The sequence below is a fragment of the Stegodyphus dumicola genome, chromosome 1, assembly GCF_044657685.1.
Source record: "Stegodyphus dumicola isolate Sdum_Otavi_A_Nest chromosome 1, ASM4465768v1".
Lineage (NCBI taxonomy): Eukaryota > Metazoa > Arthropoda > Arachnida > Araneae > Eresidae > Stegodyphus > Stegodyphus dumicola.
The window spans coordinates 76,533,165-76,551,106 of record NC_140768.1 but is presented as its reverse complement, the minus strand read 5'-3'; the positions used below and the strand labels follow the sequence as shown (position 1 = coordinate 76,551,106).

The 17,942-nt window shown below is 34.7% G+C and overlaps 1 protein-coding gene across 1 annotated transcript in view; it reads right to left on the bottom strand.

Moving 5' to 3' along the window:
• Window positions 1-4,654: 4,654 nt before the first annotated feature.
• Window positions 4,655-17,942, bottom strand: part of tilB (touch insensitive larva B) — a 37,152-nt gene continuing 23,864 nt past the window's right edge. The window contains exons 13-15 of the mRNA XM_035361677.2: window positions 14,669-14,834; window positions 9,323-9,395; window positions 4,655-4,829 (exon numbers count right to left, since the gene is read on the bottom strand). Coding sequence (XP_035217568.1) covers window positions 4,756-4,829; window positions 9,323-9,395; window positions 14,669-14,834 — 313 coding nt within the window. The 3' untranslated portion in view covers window positions 4,655-4,755. The remainder of the gene's footprint in view (window positions 4,830-9,322; window positions 9,396-14,668; window positions 14,835-17,942) is intronic.

The window sequence follows — 17,942 nt, the reverse complement described above, 5'->3', positions numbered from 1 at the left end:
AACTTATTTCATCATGAATAGTCCAGTTATGAACCAAATGTGCAGTATTTGCTTTAGTAAAAGTTAAGTCAGGCCATCCAATAGCATATGTTCTATCAAAGGTAGGCGCAGAGTCTGGTGAGTTAAAAAGCACATAATTTTCTGAAGATATAAAATCCTCCAATAGGCGACCTTTAGGATCAGTTGTTGTATAACCCCATGCTATTGAATGGGCATTAAAGTCCCAACTGATGATTTGGTGTTTATTACCAATAATGCGAAGATTCTCTTCTAAAAAGGCAATAACTGGGGTAATGTCATCCGTAGGAGGAGAATAAATTGAATAAATAACAACTATTAAATTTCGAATTTCTAAAACTACAGCAACTTGATCTCTATTAATACTTTTATCTTCTCTATTATACTTTTTCACAGTATCCAAAATCTTGAAAAGGAGGCTGTGAAGCTTTTTATCTTTCAGAAGATCGGTGGTAGAGCTTCAAACAAAGTCCATTATACGTGGCGGAGCAGCAGTGTCCGGATAACGGTGATTAACCTTTCTGCAGGATTTAGGTAACCTAGTTTGCTGTTTCGGAAATAGTGGGCAGTCCTTGGAGGCAGCGAGATGGTCCGAAAGACGTCGAAAACACGTTGATTTTTCATCCGCCTTCAGTCCAAAAGTGTAAGTTAAATGATACTTCTCGCACTTAAAACATCTAGGTCAGTTATTGCAGCCAATCTGAGCATGACCAAAACGCTGACATAGAAAGCAGATCATGGGGTTTTTACCTGGGAAGTATCTTTTGATGTTAATATTCTGATTCAGAAGCTTCTTAAACGAAAAAATCTTCCGGCCAGTATCCGTGTGTTTAACTTAACTATCCGTATTAAGCGAAGAAAACAGGAAGCATCATAGACCCTCATTGAGTCTTCCTAGTCGTTCGTAAGTGCGAAGCCAAATTCACAAATTCTCATATTATTTCTCGAACATCAGCTTCAAATGGGAGTTCTCTGATGGCCACTTTAATCGTAGCATCTGATTTCCTACTATCACGTTTTGTTCTAAATGGGATAAACTGAATTGCTTTAATCATCAGGCAGACCAACGCCCTATCACGCATTAAGCTCCAAGTTAAGTCAACTTGTAGAGACATTAGGATTTTTGAAGCAGGAGAGATAAAAATGTGCAATGCTATCGCCCGGACTCGAATCCCGGACCTCTCGAATACGCGCTGAGTGTGCTGATGACTACATCATGAAGGCATGCTAAGAAAGCGGGAGAAATACTTTAGATACTTCCCCTTTTAAAGGGCGACTGGGGATTAGGAGACACAGTCGCCAAATCCTGGGGGTAAAGAATCATAATCCAACACCTTTTTTAGTTTGGGAGCCACTGTAGAGACGTTAGTTTATTTCGAATCAGGAGAGATGAAAAATGAGCAATGCCCTCACCGGGACTCGAACCATGGACCTCTCGAAAACGCGCGGAGCGTGCTGACCACTACATCACGAAGGCATGCTAAGAAGACGGGAGAAAGATCTTATAATCTTGCTGTCATCTCTGGAGGGTAGCGGTGTAGTCATTTATACCGTTTTGCGAAAAGAGCGATCTTATCTCTTTCCAGCTAACTTGTGATCGGGGTAGATGACTTGAGGTAGTCTTTCCTTATTGTCAGGCACGGGAACTAGAGGCTCATCTATTTCAATCTTTACAGCATCATCGTCTATGATGAGGGCAGCAAAGGCGTTATCGTGAGAAATAACAGGAGAAAATTCTTCAGTAGCTTTTGTTTTAGTAGTTCTAGTAGGAGTACTCCATAATTTCGTAGCACCCTGTCGGTTGTTTTTCGTTTTATTTAATTATGGAAAAGTACTCGAGAGCTATCTGCCTAAAGGAAGGGATGCCTTTGTGGCGGACTTTATAAGGGAATTGTCTTATATACACGTTACAAATAGAGAAAAACACGAAAACGGCAATTCAGTCAGCCCATTCGCTGGGATCCGAGTCCGAAACCGAGCTACCAGTGTTGAACGACTTAGCTAGTAGGCCATCGCCCTGCAGTTAGCTCAGTGTCAGTGGGCCACCACTTGGCAGCTGGTGGGCCTACTAGCACGTTGATGACGGACATTTACAAGTTTATCACGATGAACAGATATATGTTCAGCTTCTTTCATATTAGAGCTGCATTGCGTGTGCACTTTCAGGAGTACTACGTGCACTATCAGGAGTACTACGTGCACTATCAGGAGTACTACGTGCACTATCAGGGATACAATGCGGCAGTGTTGCATAATGAGTGCACTGCATAATTAGTATTGTAGTGTATAATAATTGTATAATTGGTAATGTTTCTATTATTCAGTTTCGTAACATACACTGTAAAGTCTATATGTGTACTGCATAATTAGTATTGTAATATATATTAATTGTATAATTGGTAATGTTTCTATTATTCACTTTCGTAACATACACTATAAAGTCTATGTGTGTACTGCATAATTAGTATTGTAATGTATTGAAATTGTATAATTGGTAATGTATGAATTGCATAAATCAGTATCATAATATATAGTGCACTGCTGCAAAATTAGTTTTTAAATGTATTATAATTGAATCATTAGTAACGTAACGCATGGCCATGTACTTATATTTTTCTCAGATATCAACAAACACTGGGACCCGGGCAGTTGGACGGCAGCGAACCCCATCGGCGGCTCTAGATAATGGCGGACGTGGTGCTGTACTGATTAACCATTAAGGTAAAGGGACGGTACCAACGTCCTCCGTCACTTATCACTTCTTTCATATTAGGAAGTTCCGTGGCTTCTTCATGAGTGAGGTTTCGATCTTTTGGCAGTTGCGCAAGCCCAGGTTTGTGCTTTAAAGGTTCAGCATCAGGAGATTCTTTTTCCGACAATTCAGCATCCGCTGAATCCATGACTTTATTGTCTGAATGTTTGTTAATAGCTGTAGGAAAAGCTTTCCTGGCTATTGCATCATCTGCATGATCTTATATAGGGTACGTAGGTCAGATAACATTTCGCTATCCACAGAAAAAAATGCCAGCCATTTCCTAAAACTCAGACAAATCACAGAGTAAAAATCACATGTCGCGCAGTGAGGGATGTCAACCTTAATCTGATTTTATATTCAGCTTCTTTAAAGGAGTATATTAAAAGACAAGAGTGGCTAAAAGAGGTGGATGGTCTCATTTTTTTTTTTTTTTTTAATTTTTCCTAAACGACAATAGGATTGGATTGGATTGGATTATTCAGTTATGGCAAAGCACACGAGGGCTATCTGCCTAAGGGGAGGGATGCCTTCGTGGAGGACTTTCTAAGGGAAATTGGCTCGTATACACGTTACACATGGAGAAAACCACGAAAACGCCCATGCAGCCAGCCCGTTCGTAGGATTCGAACCTCTGACCAAACTACCAATGTTCAGCGTCTTTACCGCTCGGCCGCTGGTGGGCTAAACGACAATAGGAAATGATTGGTGAAGTAAATTAATTTAACGAATGCCGCTTGTATTCTTTGACGAAATAAAGCGAAATGGAACGCATTTGTGTTAATCTAGTATCATGCCACCGAAAACTGTTTTTGTTTTTCTGTACGACATTATCAGTTGAAACGCCTTTTAAATGACTGCTGTTTAAAATATGTACTACATTTTAATCTAGGAAAGGGAGAATATCAAGTAGCGAGAGCTTAACAGTTTCTGCAGAATAATTTGCAAGTTTTAATGACCAACAGAACTTTATGGTAAAAGAAGGCAGTAATATAAGTTGGATGTGTAAGGTTATAAGGTATTTCTCCCACCTTCTTGGCGTGCCTTCGTGGTGTGGTGGTTCTGCACACTGGGCCGGTATTCCAGAGGTCCGTGGTTCAATTCCCGGCGAAGGCGGTTTGTTAACTTTTCCTCTCTCCGGTTTTTCCAATTAACCTAATGTTTCTACAAGGTTTTATTTAAAATAATCTTATTATTTTGGCTTTTCTGTAGCTTTCATCTTTTTCCATTAGAACACAGATTAGGCGAATATTGGTTGATGTTACCAAGGCTTATTTTCTGAGATGGAAATGCCTACGAAAGGTCTCAGGAAATATAAATAAAAGTAATTAAATAAAATAATTAATAATTAAAATTAAATAAAGCCTAAAGAGATAAAACTAATTAAAGTAAATGAAAATTAAAGTACCGGAGATCACCTTATTTGGTGCTCCAGCTTATCTTGAGATTTCACTCAAAAACTTAGAATGTGGGCTCCTGTTGAATTTAAACCACGAGTATAATGAATATCAGTTATTCGAATAAGAAATATAATAACGAATGCAAAAGATCTTTCTTCTAATTCATTCTCGGATCGATTGCTGAAGGAAAAGATTTGCCGTATATGGTTATTTTTGCAGAATTCTTAGCAAAATTTCCGACACAAATTCTTCAGATAATTGCACTTTTTGCTAAGTACGTGGCTTTTGTATATTTGAAAATAATCTAATAACACAAGTTGAACTGGAGAAAAATATCGAAATATGCAGTCTGGGTTTGAAAAAATAAACTATAAATTAGTAATCTGTAATTATCACTAAAAAGGCATCGGAAGAGAATATGGCAAATATTTATTTCTTGATGGATGATAAAGGCAAACAAACAAAAGAATGGAAGTTACAAGAAAAGAAACCACTTTATTTAATAAAATCGAATCACTTCTGCTGAGCGAATTATACATAATTCAGATTATGGCTTCGGTAATCCAGATCTTATTTCCGTCGAATTTATTCTTTTTCAGGTTTTCTCACAATTTTATCGACGTAATTTATTAAAGGTGGGGTAACTTCCAAAATTTCACCTGAAAATAAAATTTATCTGAATAATTAAAATTGCATATTTTATTCAAATATCTATTTTTATAGGAAATACTTTTTAGCTTCTGTATTCAAATTTCAGGCTGCTTAGAAAGAAATGACAGCAAACAGAAGAAAAGACAATCGTATTATTTTGTAAGAAACGTTTTGTCGGTGCGTGATGTATCTAGAGGAATTTCCCACGGCGAACTAGAGAAGGAAAATACCCTACTCATATTTCTTGGGGCGCTGTAGAAAATATGTGCGGCGCGTAATTTTAATTGCTATGTTGTTATAATTAGTTCGAAAAAGGTTGTAGTAAATTGCGATGGACCAATTATGTTAAAAAAAGGCGTGGTTGCATGAGAACATGCCGTTTAATTAATAATTAGGCCTGGAATTAAATAGCAAAGATTTGGTCGAAAAAAAAGGTGAGCTTTTTTTCAAGATCGTTTTTTGTTTTGATGAGGAAGAAAAAGATGGTAAAGAATGGTGTAATGTGAACTAGATGCTGGAAGGAGAAATTCTAACATGTGTTCTCCTTCAGAGTTTAGCAACACGAAGAAGAAAAAGGGAAAAATAAGGAAGAAAGAATTGTGGGTAATAACTGATAGAAAGGGTGTTGGAATGAAAGAACGAAACTAGAGTCATGCTATCATGATCCTCAAGATGAGCCAGATGGATGGTAAAATTACGGAAAATGTATCAGGCTCTTGTAACTGAATTATATAGAGTAGGAAGAATGCGGAGGACTCGCACGTGAAAATCCTCTCTGACAAAAATGCGACGATTTGTGCGGTGTTCTTACAACGATGTATGTAACAGGAAAAAGATACCGAATTTATGACTCTAAAAGCGATGACAAATGTAATTCAATTTCAGAATGCTTTTTAAATGAGTGAAGGAAGTAAAAATATGCACCAGAATTCAGATTTCTGGTTTAGCGACCTAGAATATTGGGTTCTGGTTCCCGTTGATGATGTGCAACTATCTCGGCATTGTGTTTCTGTTTCCGAAGTACACTGTCCTCCAGAAGTCAAGGAACAGCATGTTTTTGTGTCTAATTTGAAAATGAAGTAACAAAGAAACAAGAAATTTAGAGGACATGTTCACTAAACAGTTCTTTAATGAATGCGACATAGAATGTTGCTTAAGTTCAACACAAATATGAATTACAACCAAAAAATTGCACTCTTGGAAGAGAAATCCAGTCTTGGAGAAACAGTACAGTTTTTTGAAGAAAAATGGAGTCGTAACATTACAAAAATGGTTTCTAATAAGAAATGTGTCCACGCCTAGCTGCAATACATTGGCGGCAGCAACGTTCCATGCTGTCAATTAAGTTATCGGTCAGTGAAATGGGAAGCAACGACTAGACACGGAGTAATCCTTGTTCAAGCTCATCTAACGACCTTGGAGGAGGACTTAAAGCAGAAACCTATCTCCCAAGGTAGTCCCAAAGATGCTCTATCTGATTCAGGTCTTGAGCTGGTCATTCCATCCGCTCCATGTCGTGACCCTCAAAATATTCTTCAGAAACTCGAGCGCAGTGCGGTCGCACATTGTCGCCCATCAAAAGAAATCCAGGACCAACAGCAGCGGCATATGGGTGGATATATTGATCAAAGATTTCGTCTCGATATCTCACACTGGTCAAAGTTCCTCCATGGAACATATTCAGGTCAGTGTGACCACCGAGAGAGATCTCAATCCAAACCATTTTATCACCACCTCCTCTGCAACTGTATCTTTTCACAATGTGGGATTGATTGCCTCTGGTGTGTTGTTCCCTCTAGATCAGCTGATGACCCGAATCACTCTCCAATGCAAACATGGACTCGTCTGTGAAGAGAACAGACGTTCATTGTTGACTGGTCTATGAGACGTGTTCTCTAGCCCAACATAAACAGGCCAAAGGGACACAAACAACTGGTCGTCTTGCCTACAGACTTGTATCCTGCAGGTCTCTGTGCGCTGCTGTAGCTGTAATTCTTCGTTTTGCCATTAAATGATCTGCTATGAGCTGAGGCACAGTAAGCTTGTTCCTCCTTCGGACCGAAAGAGCTAAATAACAGTCTCCCACAAGAGTTATAACTCTTAATTTGTCTGGTACATGTCTTCTAGGCACAGAACCCACGGATTCAAACTAATTCCTTAGTCGGTGGATCACACTACGAGAGACAGTGATGCATCTAATTGACATCTCCGTCCACCTCAACTAATCGGGAAAACAACTTCTACTAGACACTGATAGAATGGATATTGTTACCGAATTTCGTAATAACAACTGAAGATAAGCACTCGTAAACAAAACTTACATTTTTTCTCCAGTTCTTATATAAGTATTCATTTCTACTATAAAATAAAAGTGGTAGCTATTGTTTTTCATGTATCTTCTTAAACTCCACTGTTATCATGTATATAATCTGTGAATTTAAATGTTACTGACATTTCTGCAATGATCTTTGAAAAACATGCTGTTTCTTACCTTTTGCAGAGCAGTGTATATGAAGAAACTTCATGATTCACAGAATATCGAATTCTAGCTTCAGCTGATGACGTGCAATTATCCCGGCGTTGTGTTTTTGTTTTTCGTATTATAAAGGGACTTTACCGAACTGATATTTTAGCATGTTGGCGATCGACGGCTTCACTCTATGAATTACATCGAACCGCGTTAAATACTATAGGTGACTATGTTAAAGACAGATTTTATGTGCTGTCTCACTCCCGGAAAGTTAGCTTTCGATACTGCGTTAAGTTTGGTTAAATCAGAATACCCAAAGTCTTCTCAGCTAAATGCTCGTCACCATCCTTATTAGCAAGTAGTGATGGTTATATAACACTAAATGCTAATATATAAATATTTATTCATGAGTTAATTTTAAGATTAGAGTAATATCATTATTTTTATTTGATTGGGAATCGGTATATTAATGAGGTATTTGGGGATATGTATAAAAATTATTAATTTTGTAGCTAAGATTATTATTTGGGATTTTGTTTTCTGTCCACGACAGCAGTGCTAACGAATTGCAAATAGAGTTATGTAAATCGAAGCTTGGGTTAATTAACTGTGGTTGTGTTTGAAATTGTAACTGCTATTTTGGAATCAAATTCAATATCAGAATCATATCAGAATCATATTCAATATCAAATATCAGAATAAATATTGATTTTATCAATTGTGTTCAGCATCTATTCCCAACACAACACACACACTTTTTTCTGTGTACAATATACCATATATATATAGTATCTAGTATAAAGAAAGATAGGGAAAGATTTAGCAATTTCATGGAGTTTTCATGTACAGTCAACGTCAATCTAAAGGAGAATTTTGTTCGATACCAAAACAGAGGGTTTTTCTCTTCCATTTACATAATGTATTCTATTTATGCATTCATACTTCTTTCTAGGATCCAAAAATACTTTTAAAATCCCGCTAATTTTTAGTGCTTTTCTTTAACCCTGATTATCCGTTCGATATGCCGTTTTCTGTACTATAATCAGTGATTTTCTTCAATCTTTACGAACTTTACATTTTAAATTTCGCTTTCCATATACTTAACTAATGCATCATTTGATATCCCCATTAATGCATGTAATGGCGTTTTGGAAGAAGAGAGGAAGGAGAGGTTTACTTAGTCAATCCCTTTCCACCCTTTTTTGAATAAATTAGGTTTACTGTCCCTCGCTTAGGTTAATCAAAGCGACAGTTTTAAAAAATAAATAAAGAAATAAAAAATAATAATAAAATTTGAAAGTTTTCAGATTTCATATTACGCGCAAACGGACGTTTTCTTCATTTACATACACATACACATTACGAGAGCATTTGGGATAACGCCACTTTGAACTGAAAATATTTAAAACGGCACCTCTTTAGAATTTCGGACAGGCAGTTTCGTGCGCTGGAGATAAAAATGCTTTATTCCCTACAGAATTGCCACTGCTCCCTTTGAAATCGTTAAGTTTTTTTAATCAAAAATTCGTTCAAGATTAACAAAATATGAAATAGACAGAAACACAAATTCCATGTGCCCATGTTCGAGTGGAGGACTATGTTATTCAGAATTTGATGACTCAAGGTATTGTTTTTTTACAGTGCGATAAACATGCATTTCTTCATTATTTAATTTCTTTAAATATAATACAGGGCTCTAATATTTGGTGACAACGATTTGAAAAGTGATTCAGACTTTTATAGTGATTCAAAGCAAAATTCCGTTTTGAGACTAATAAGCATTTTTTGGCTCACGCCATTTAGGCTAAAAATAAAATTTTAAAAAATTCTCAAGAGTTATCTTCTGCTTTTTATTAATTTTAATCCATGCTGTGTTATTCCTTTAACTTTTTCAAGGAAAAGAGTTAATATGAAGAAATATAATATGAAGAAATATAATCTTACTTTTTAACTAAGACTAGAGTAAAGCACAAAAGAAATTTTAAACAATATATAACTATTAAAATAATTAAATTTTTGGATCTAATTTACTTTTTTCTTTATCTTCCTCTTGAACAACAGAGTTCTTCTCCGTGACCTCTCTTTTCCTTAGAACTGTATTTGCCTAAAAAATTAAAATATACGGAAAGTAGTAAATAATAAGTGTTGAAAATGAACGGTAAAAAAAATATTCCAGTGACGTAAGAAGGCACATTATCACCGAAACACAAAAATATTTAAGCATTCAAAACTTAATTCTAATTAACTGCATAAGCGTTTCAAGAGAACTACTTAAACATAGAAAAATAAATTAAAAAAAAAAAAAAGAAAAGAAAAGAAAACTGAAAGGCTTCAGATTTTAAATTAAGTTCAAAGGGGCGTTTGTTTTTTGTGTATTACCTTTATTTATTAAATATGATGTTCTTCGCATTTACACCATAAAACTCAGTTCAAGAGCATTATCGCAAAATAATTTCAAAATGGGCATATCTTTGGAATTTCCGTTACACAGTCTCGCGCGATGGAGATAAAAATGTTTTTTCTGTACAACGTCGCCATTGGTCGCTTTGAAATCCTTAAGTTTGAAAATTTGATGACTCTAGGTACCGATGTTTTTCCACAATGTGAGAAACATGCATACATTCATATAAATTCTTCATTATTTAATTGCTTTAAATATAATACAGGGCGATAATATTTGTTGGCAAGAATTGGAAAAGTGATTCAACGCTTTTAGTGATTCGACGCAAAATGCTGTTTTGAGACTAATAGTCCTTCTGGGCTAATTACATTCATGCAATAATTATTAAATTACTGTGTAAATAATTAATTGAGATAAAATTTTATACATAATAAAAATAACGTAAATAATAACATTTTATGCATAATAACAAAATAGCGTAAAATTATCATGTTACGTGTAAAAATTTTTATAATTTTTGTGTTAACATATCTCTGTTAATTACAGAACTACAGGAGCAATAAAACAATTATTTTCAGTTAAAAAAAAAAAAAAAAAAAAAAAAAAAAAACTGAAAATAGCTGTAGAGTTTTATTTAATTTAATTAGCAGTTAATTGTATTTTGGAAGAAACATTTCCTATAGTTCTTACTGTCAACCCACGCTTTCTTGCCAGAACTAGATTTCAGTTTCGTGCATTATATGCAGATTAGGATAGAAGACTATTATTTAAGCTGGTGCCTGGATTATTTTAGACAGAGCGTGTTCTGATTTTCGGCCACGTTGTTTATCTGTTACTTAAGCTTGCTATTTTACGGCAGTGCATTGCCGTTCAGTTTTCGCCGGTGGCATGGCCGAGAGACAACTACGCGTTAAAATATCTTTGTGCAGTTTCAGCTGATTATTCAACTTAGGATCAGTTTTAATTTTTCGTTTTGATTTTGAGTTGCCGCCAAAACTATTGGCGAAACTCTGTAAGCGCTAGGATAGCCAACTGTACATACTGCTCTTGAGTTGACACCCATCCTGTGCGTTGTTACTGATACAGCTGAACTTGGCAAATAGTTGCTTCACAGTTCAAATAAAGATATAGCCAACAAAGTAACTTTAATTTAGCTGGAATCTTCCCCCTATAGCTCAGCCGTATTCGAATTTACATTCTGCTAGTTCCCGGAAAGTTTAAACACTTTGGTAAATGCGTTAAATGATCAAGCTAGTCAGACCTAGACCGAAAGTTTGACAAATTATTAACAGAAGAAAACGGGAAATGTAATCAAATGTAAACAGACTATAAATTAAGCTTTTCTTTCTTGTCAGACTTCTGGAAACGGAAGATTATAGCAATCCTCTTCGACAGGAAGAATTATTTCAGCAGACTAATGCTAACAACTGAGGTAAAAAAAATACATCGCTGTATAGCTTACAATAGCAAATCACTCGTATCAAGGTGAAAAAATGTTTTATTCATAAAGAAATGAATCGGAAATTATGTTCCGACAGAAATATCGCATAATAAATTAATTAAATTTCTTAGAATAATAATAAAAACTCTAAAAGATTCGCGTTGTGTTTTTCAGTAATTTAACGCTGAGAGTAGCCGCCATTGTTTTTCGGAAACGTGATTTCCATTCACAGTTTTACTGTGTTGCCAAATATGTCTCAGACGACAATGCATTCCATTATGCGCAGCGATCACGACTCGAGTGCAGGCGCCGCAAACATGTATCTAACGCACCAGATAGTTTCCCTGTGTAGATGAGATTGGCAAAGGCGCTGCAGACTTGAAGAGATCAAGTCTGCAGCGCTTGTGCGGAGTCAGAGACTTGTCCAGATATAGTATGTATTCTCCTGTAGACGGGCTTAAGATCATCAAAATTGAAGCGCTGACGATTAGAAAAATTTGCTGAGTTTCATAAATTTCATTTCCTGCTCCGTCATGTAGATGACAGGGTGAGAATTTTGTAGAAACAGAATAGATTCATAGACTCTTATAATTGACCACCTCTTCCACCTGGTGCCGTGGAATTATGGTCTGTGAAGTTTTTTCCTGGAGAACCATGGGTTCCTTGATATGTTTGAAAACAGCTGTCACTGTCACAGCTTGTAGAGTCTTCTAGTGTGTTTCGGGATCATTAGCTAATAGACCCTACTCAAAGACCATGTGTAGCTTATTCTCGCTAAGTTTTAGAAAAGAGATGACTACAGCAGAAGGTTAAAATAACCTTTTTATTTTAACTAAACAAAAACGCATTCACTCGGTGCTCATAATTTAGCTACTACTTGTGGCTAAGTAACTTGAACAGAAAATGGGATATATACTGCTCTGTATCTCTCGTTCTACCGTTCTACTGGGCTGATTGAGGAAATTCAATTTGCGTTTTTCATGCCTTGAAAGCAGATGCCATTTTTTCCATATTTCGATTCTACGACTCAAATTATGCCAAACTCCCAAGTATTTTAAATATCGCTCCAGTAGTTTTTAAAAAATTAGCTCCTCAATGTTAATTGAATTTGATATATACTCGTATTTACTAATGTCCTTTTTTTTTAATTAAACTTACTTGATTCCTTCTTCTAGAATTCGAAATTTAATTCATTCCAAATAAAATTCGCCTATTTTTTATGATTTATTTTTTAAATTTTTTTTTAAATAATTCTTAAAAATTTTTCGAAATTTTTTTTTCGAAATTTTTTTTTAACTTAGAAATACATCTACTTTAAGATAAGTTTTACCATTATCTTAAAGTAGATGTATTTCTAAGCATACCTGAAAATAGAGTTTTTTATACAAAATGTTCTAGGATATACGTAAATTTATCTAGAGGCGCGTTTTGAAATTTGGCATATTTGTTACAAGCGATAATAACGCCAAATGTGGCTTACGCACTTTGTTAAAATTATTTGAAACAATGAACGATGAATTTTTTCCGTTCGTTTACAGTGAAAAAAAGGAAAAGGAAATAGGCTGCTATAAATTAAGAATTTCGTCAAGTTAATTATTCGCAGTGGAAACTAAATAAATAAATAAATAAATAAATAAAAAGATAAAGTTTTGAATTTCTCCGTAAATGGTGCACCAACTTTTACAAAATTTAATATTTAGGCATAACTTGAATCGTAGAATCGAAATATGGGAAAAAAAACTGGCATGTCATTTCGGAAAAAGTCCGATTTTGTGTCAAAATATGTATAGTAGAACAATGCTATGCATAAATCTAATACATATCCTAAGTCGCGCTTTCGAGACATGAAAAACGCAAGTTGAATTTCGTCAATCGGCGCAGTAGAAAAGAAGAATAGAATTGTTCCAATTTTTTTTTCGCAGTGTACAATCACAGTAAGATAAAGATTGGTTACACGACTGGCTTCTTCTTCAGCTGAACCTCTAAATTGGCTGCAGACAGAAATACCTAGCCTAGAATATCAATATAATCTAAAGAATTGTGGCTAGCACCAACTGTTCACTTACAGAGCTATTTCAAATATAAATTCTGAACTAACTCTCTTACCTCGAATTCTTAAAAAACATCTGCTTAAGTACTGTTTCCAACTCACTTAAATTTGCATATACGTCATTAAATTTACATTCTGGCAGAAAATTGAAATCAGAAGGGAAAGGAAAGTTTCTTAAACTGAAAATAGTTGATTGAACAAAATAAGGACTTTACAAGCTTACTTCAAAATCGTTGCCAATGACGTACTTTGACTTTAATCTAATACATACTGCTGCAATGTTCCCTGACACAAATGCTCATTTTCAGCACTATAATGCGCCTGGTCACCGTGTACGAATGAACTCAAATTGGTTTGAAGAACGGGATTTAGAATTCGGGATTGCTTCCATGGCCAGGTCAATTCTCTAATCTCACTTCTGCTCAATACTGAGTGAAGAGTGTGAAAAGACCATCTAACTTGAACGAAGCCAGAGTTGCCGTTATGCCAACAAGGACTAATACACCTCTGAAGCGATATCATTGTTCAATTAATGCACAGAAGAATACCTTCTGTGATCAAAAGCTAAAATGAATTAACGCTGCCTTTCAATGTATATACGTGTAATGTATTGTGAATTTACGATAACAGACGTATACGTTTTAAGTAAAGTTTAGAAATAAATTATTTTCACTGACTGAAATACTTTGATAGTCGTGTTTATACTCCCCTTGAATAATATCAATGAAAAGTCATTCGTTGTAGTATGATAGTTATGTTAATTAGCTTTTATTTGGCAAAGTTTAGGGCTCAAAATGTGCATCACAAAACTCAAAGTTATTAACCACGAAAGCGTTAGCTGTGTTACATATATAAATTCCAGAAACATTTTCGTCGAATAATAATATCTTCGCCAACTAAATTACAATATTTAATTTTAAACCACATTAGAGCAAAATAAATAAAAATTTACTAGACTAAAACCGCGCTGAGCTCATATTATATTTAAAAAAAATGTAAATGCTTTAAAAAAATTTAAATGTAAATTATTCTTTATAACAATCATTAAAATTACTCGAATTTTAAGATTAAATACTTTACTGGTACTACTTATTTCTTACTAAATTCTTACTAAGCTTAACATTTGGATTTCATTTTTTCAGAAATACAGTAAATGTTAGTTTGGTTTGGTTTACTCGATTAGACAAAGCACACTAAGGCTGTCTACCTCAGGAAAGAAACGCTTTCGTAGAGGAATTTCTAAGGAACACTGGTTCGTATCTACGTTACACATGAAGAAAACCATGAAAATGCCAATGCAATCAGCCTATTCGCCTAGAATATAACCTACGTAAAACTACTAGTGTTTAACGACTTCGGATGGTGGTGAGCACAGTAAATGTTAACACAAGTGAAAAATATTAAAAATCTTTTCAAACTTCTAATTTCATTTCCGTCATAGATGATGCACTTAATTCCTTAATTCCGTATGCAAATTTGACGTACTTTAGGCATAGTGACCAGTAAATGTCCAGTAGTCTGCGATCGTAGTGAAGTGCTTTGGTCTGGATGGACTTCTTGAGGAAGAAGCAACTGGAAGATTTTTCCTTTCACTTTGATGCGAACATAATTGGGTTCCACATCAGCTTCTAAAAGAGCAGAATCCAGATATCTGTAAAATTTTATTACACAGCTGCTGTAAATTTTTAACAGCAAGTGTTATTCAGTACTAGTCTAAATATGCAGAAAACTCCAAAAAGTTATTATGTCAAATATTTTTACTCTCATTTTAAGCATTTTTTTCCCTCAGTCGCTGTTAGTTCTAATACAAGAATGAAACAATGCACTCTTTCAGAGATAATTAAGCACGATACCAGAGGATTTGGTTTTCTGCGGAGGTGGTCGTCTGAGAGAGATTGAGTTGCGACAAAGCACGCGAAAACTATCTGTCTAAAGGGAAGGATCCAATGAATTAGTTTGGGCTTGACTCTATTCCGATCGGTTAATTTACGTAAGGTTTAAATTCTAATATTTTTATTGGTTGAAGAGTTGTGTAAATATCCGCGACATTAGCATTGTATAAGAATCGTATGACAGCTATTAATTTTGAAAAGACATAGTTTAGTGTTATTTATTAAAAGTTATGTTTAGGATGTTTAGGATGGAAATTAGGATGCTTAAACAGAGATTTGAGGAGTTATTGCAAGTTAAAGATGAGCTGTGTATTATATACAATTTTTATCTTTATATAAATATATTGTAGAGTCATTATGATTTTTGAAGCAAGAAATCAAAGAAATCCGCAATGCCCTCGCCGGGGCTCGAACCTGCACCTCTCGAATACAAGCCGAGTGTGCTAACCGTTACATCACGAAGGCATACTGGAAGGAGGGAGAAAATACCTTATATACTCCCCCTTTTAAAGGGCGACTGTGGATTAGGGGGCAAAATCGCCAAATCTTGATGGTGGAAAATCATCATCCACCCTCTTTTTAGTTCGGGCGCCACTGTATAGACATTAGGTTGTTTTGGAACAGGAGGTACATGAAAAATGAACAATGCCCTAGCCGGGACTCGAACCTGGACCTCTCGAATACGCACTGAGTGAGCTAGCCGTTACACTACGAAAGCATACTGTAAGGAGGGGAAAATACCTTGTAATACATACATATATATATCTCTCTCTATATATATATATAGAGATATATATATATATAGATAGATAGATAGATATATGTCAGAAATACATAATTTCGCAAAGAAAAATACTTTCGAGTCTAATTGAAGGTAGAAAAGAAACGCGATGAAGTAATTTATTATCTGGTTGACAAATTCCATAATATATTTTAAATAAATATTTCTGTTAGAACATTTGACATTTAAAAAGGAAGAAAAAGCTTACGGGCGCAATGATACCTAAAATTCGATACAAGGAAGATCTAATTTCTTTTTTTTTTTTTTTTTTAATTCTTTCTTTCTTTTTTTTACCAGAACCATTATTTTAAATTATTTAGTTACAATATTTGAACTCATTATCTCGCTGTTGTCTAAACATCAATAGTTTCGACACAACAGCAGAAACAAAAAGCATTTATTATTTTCTGAAGCAATGTTGATCTGAACTTCTAGCCTAAGGAAATGCTTCTTAGGCACACGTTAAAATTGAAGGAGATTATAGGTTAACCTAGGTAAAGCTGCAAACGAAATCTGTGGTTAAACCAAAATTACGATTAAACCAATTTAAAAAATGCAATCCATATTATAATTAACAGAAAATTATTGTTAAATTTTTAACTGTATTTTTGAGTAGTTAGATTTGGGCGATAGGTTCATTTTATCAAGTAAATTAAATCAGGATTCCAAACAAGACCATACTTTAAAATCGAAGGAACAATTTTTTTTTTTGTTTTGATTACTCTTGTGTAAGATGGGTGTCAATCTTACACAAGAGTAATCTTGTGTAAGATTACTCTTGTGTAAGATGGGTGTGTAAGATGAGAAGCAGACAACTGAATGGTTGTGCGCTTACTTTATTTTTATGCTTTAGCAATTAATTCATATCGGTGATTTAACAATGTTTATATATTCCAGATTATGCACAACCAAATTATGTACCGCTATGGATAAAAAACGGCATCTAAATACTATTACATTAATTTGTTATCACTCCAATTATAACATACATTTTCTTCTCCTTTCTATAATTCCAATAGGAATTTTGCTTTATTCTGATGATCTGTGATAATAAATTTTCCATTGTTTTATAACTAACAATCTGAAAATTTAGACAATGCCTTGTTAATCTGCTGCCGGCTAATCGAGAGCTCATTGCCCATAATAGTTCCTTTTTAGGCTTTTTAAAAATATTTTGCTGTTGAAATAGTTTTCTTGTTCTACTCATTTTTAGGAAGGAAAGCTTCGAAGTCCAGGTTTTAGTGAAATTTTACAGTAATGCAGAAATAAAATATTATGATTTGAAACATTTTGAAGTAGCCTCAATGTAGGCGTCTCGAATAAATTTGGCTTAGGTAGAGGAGACTGACAGTTAACAATGAAGACAGGTGCTGGGATAAGCACAAAAATGAAAGCTCTCTCTCTCTATACATACATACATCTATTTACTAATATTTTTTTTCAAAGGTTGTTATCCACAGCCATGAGCGCGTGTGATCTTTTATCATTAAATTTTCACAAAATGAGCAAGAACAGTTAGAACTAATAACATTAAGATCGCTCTCTAGAACAGCATTTTTCTACAGTTCGTTTGAAGGGAAATTAACTTTCACGTAGTACAGCTGGTTTTTTAAATATGTGTAAGATAAAAATATTGAAATCAATAGTCTAACTTTAATTTGCTATAGTTGCTTAATCTTACATTTTAATTTGTGTTATTTTCCATTTCTGTCAGAAAAATAGTTACTGTTTATAATACATCGTTCTAAACTGCATTATTTCAAAATAAATCCCCGTCAAATGATTCTCACATAAAGTTAATAATGCAGGTATTTACAGCAAACAATGATTTCAGATTTGGGAACCGAATTTATTATTAACCAATGAGGATAAATCTGAACCATTCTACACCACACTTTTATTTTAGTAGATACGTGGTTTGATGTCATACGAATACGTTACGGCTTGCCTTTCTAGCATCAACTGTATTATCATAACGATCTAGAAAACGTACAAACAGGATCAAAAGCAGGTTCGAAGATAGCGACCATTGCACTTTATAGTTCAAATTAGGAATTTAAAATCAAGAAATAAAATGTATTAAGGT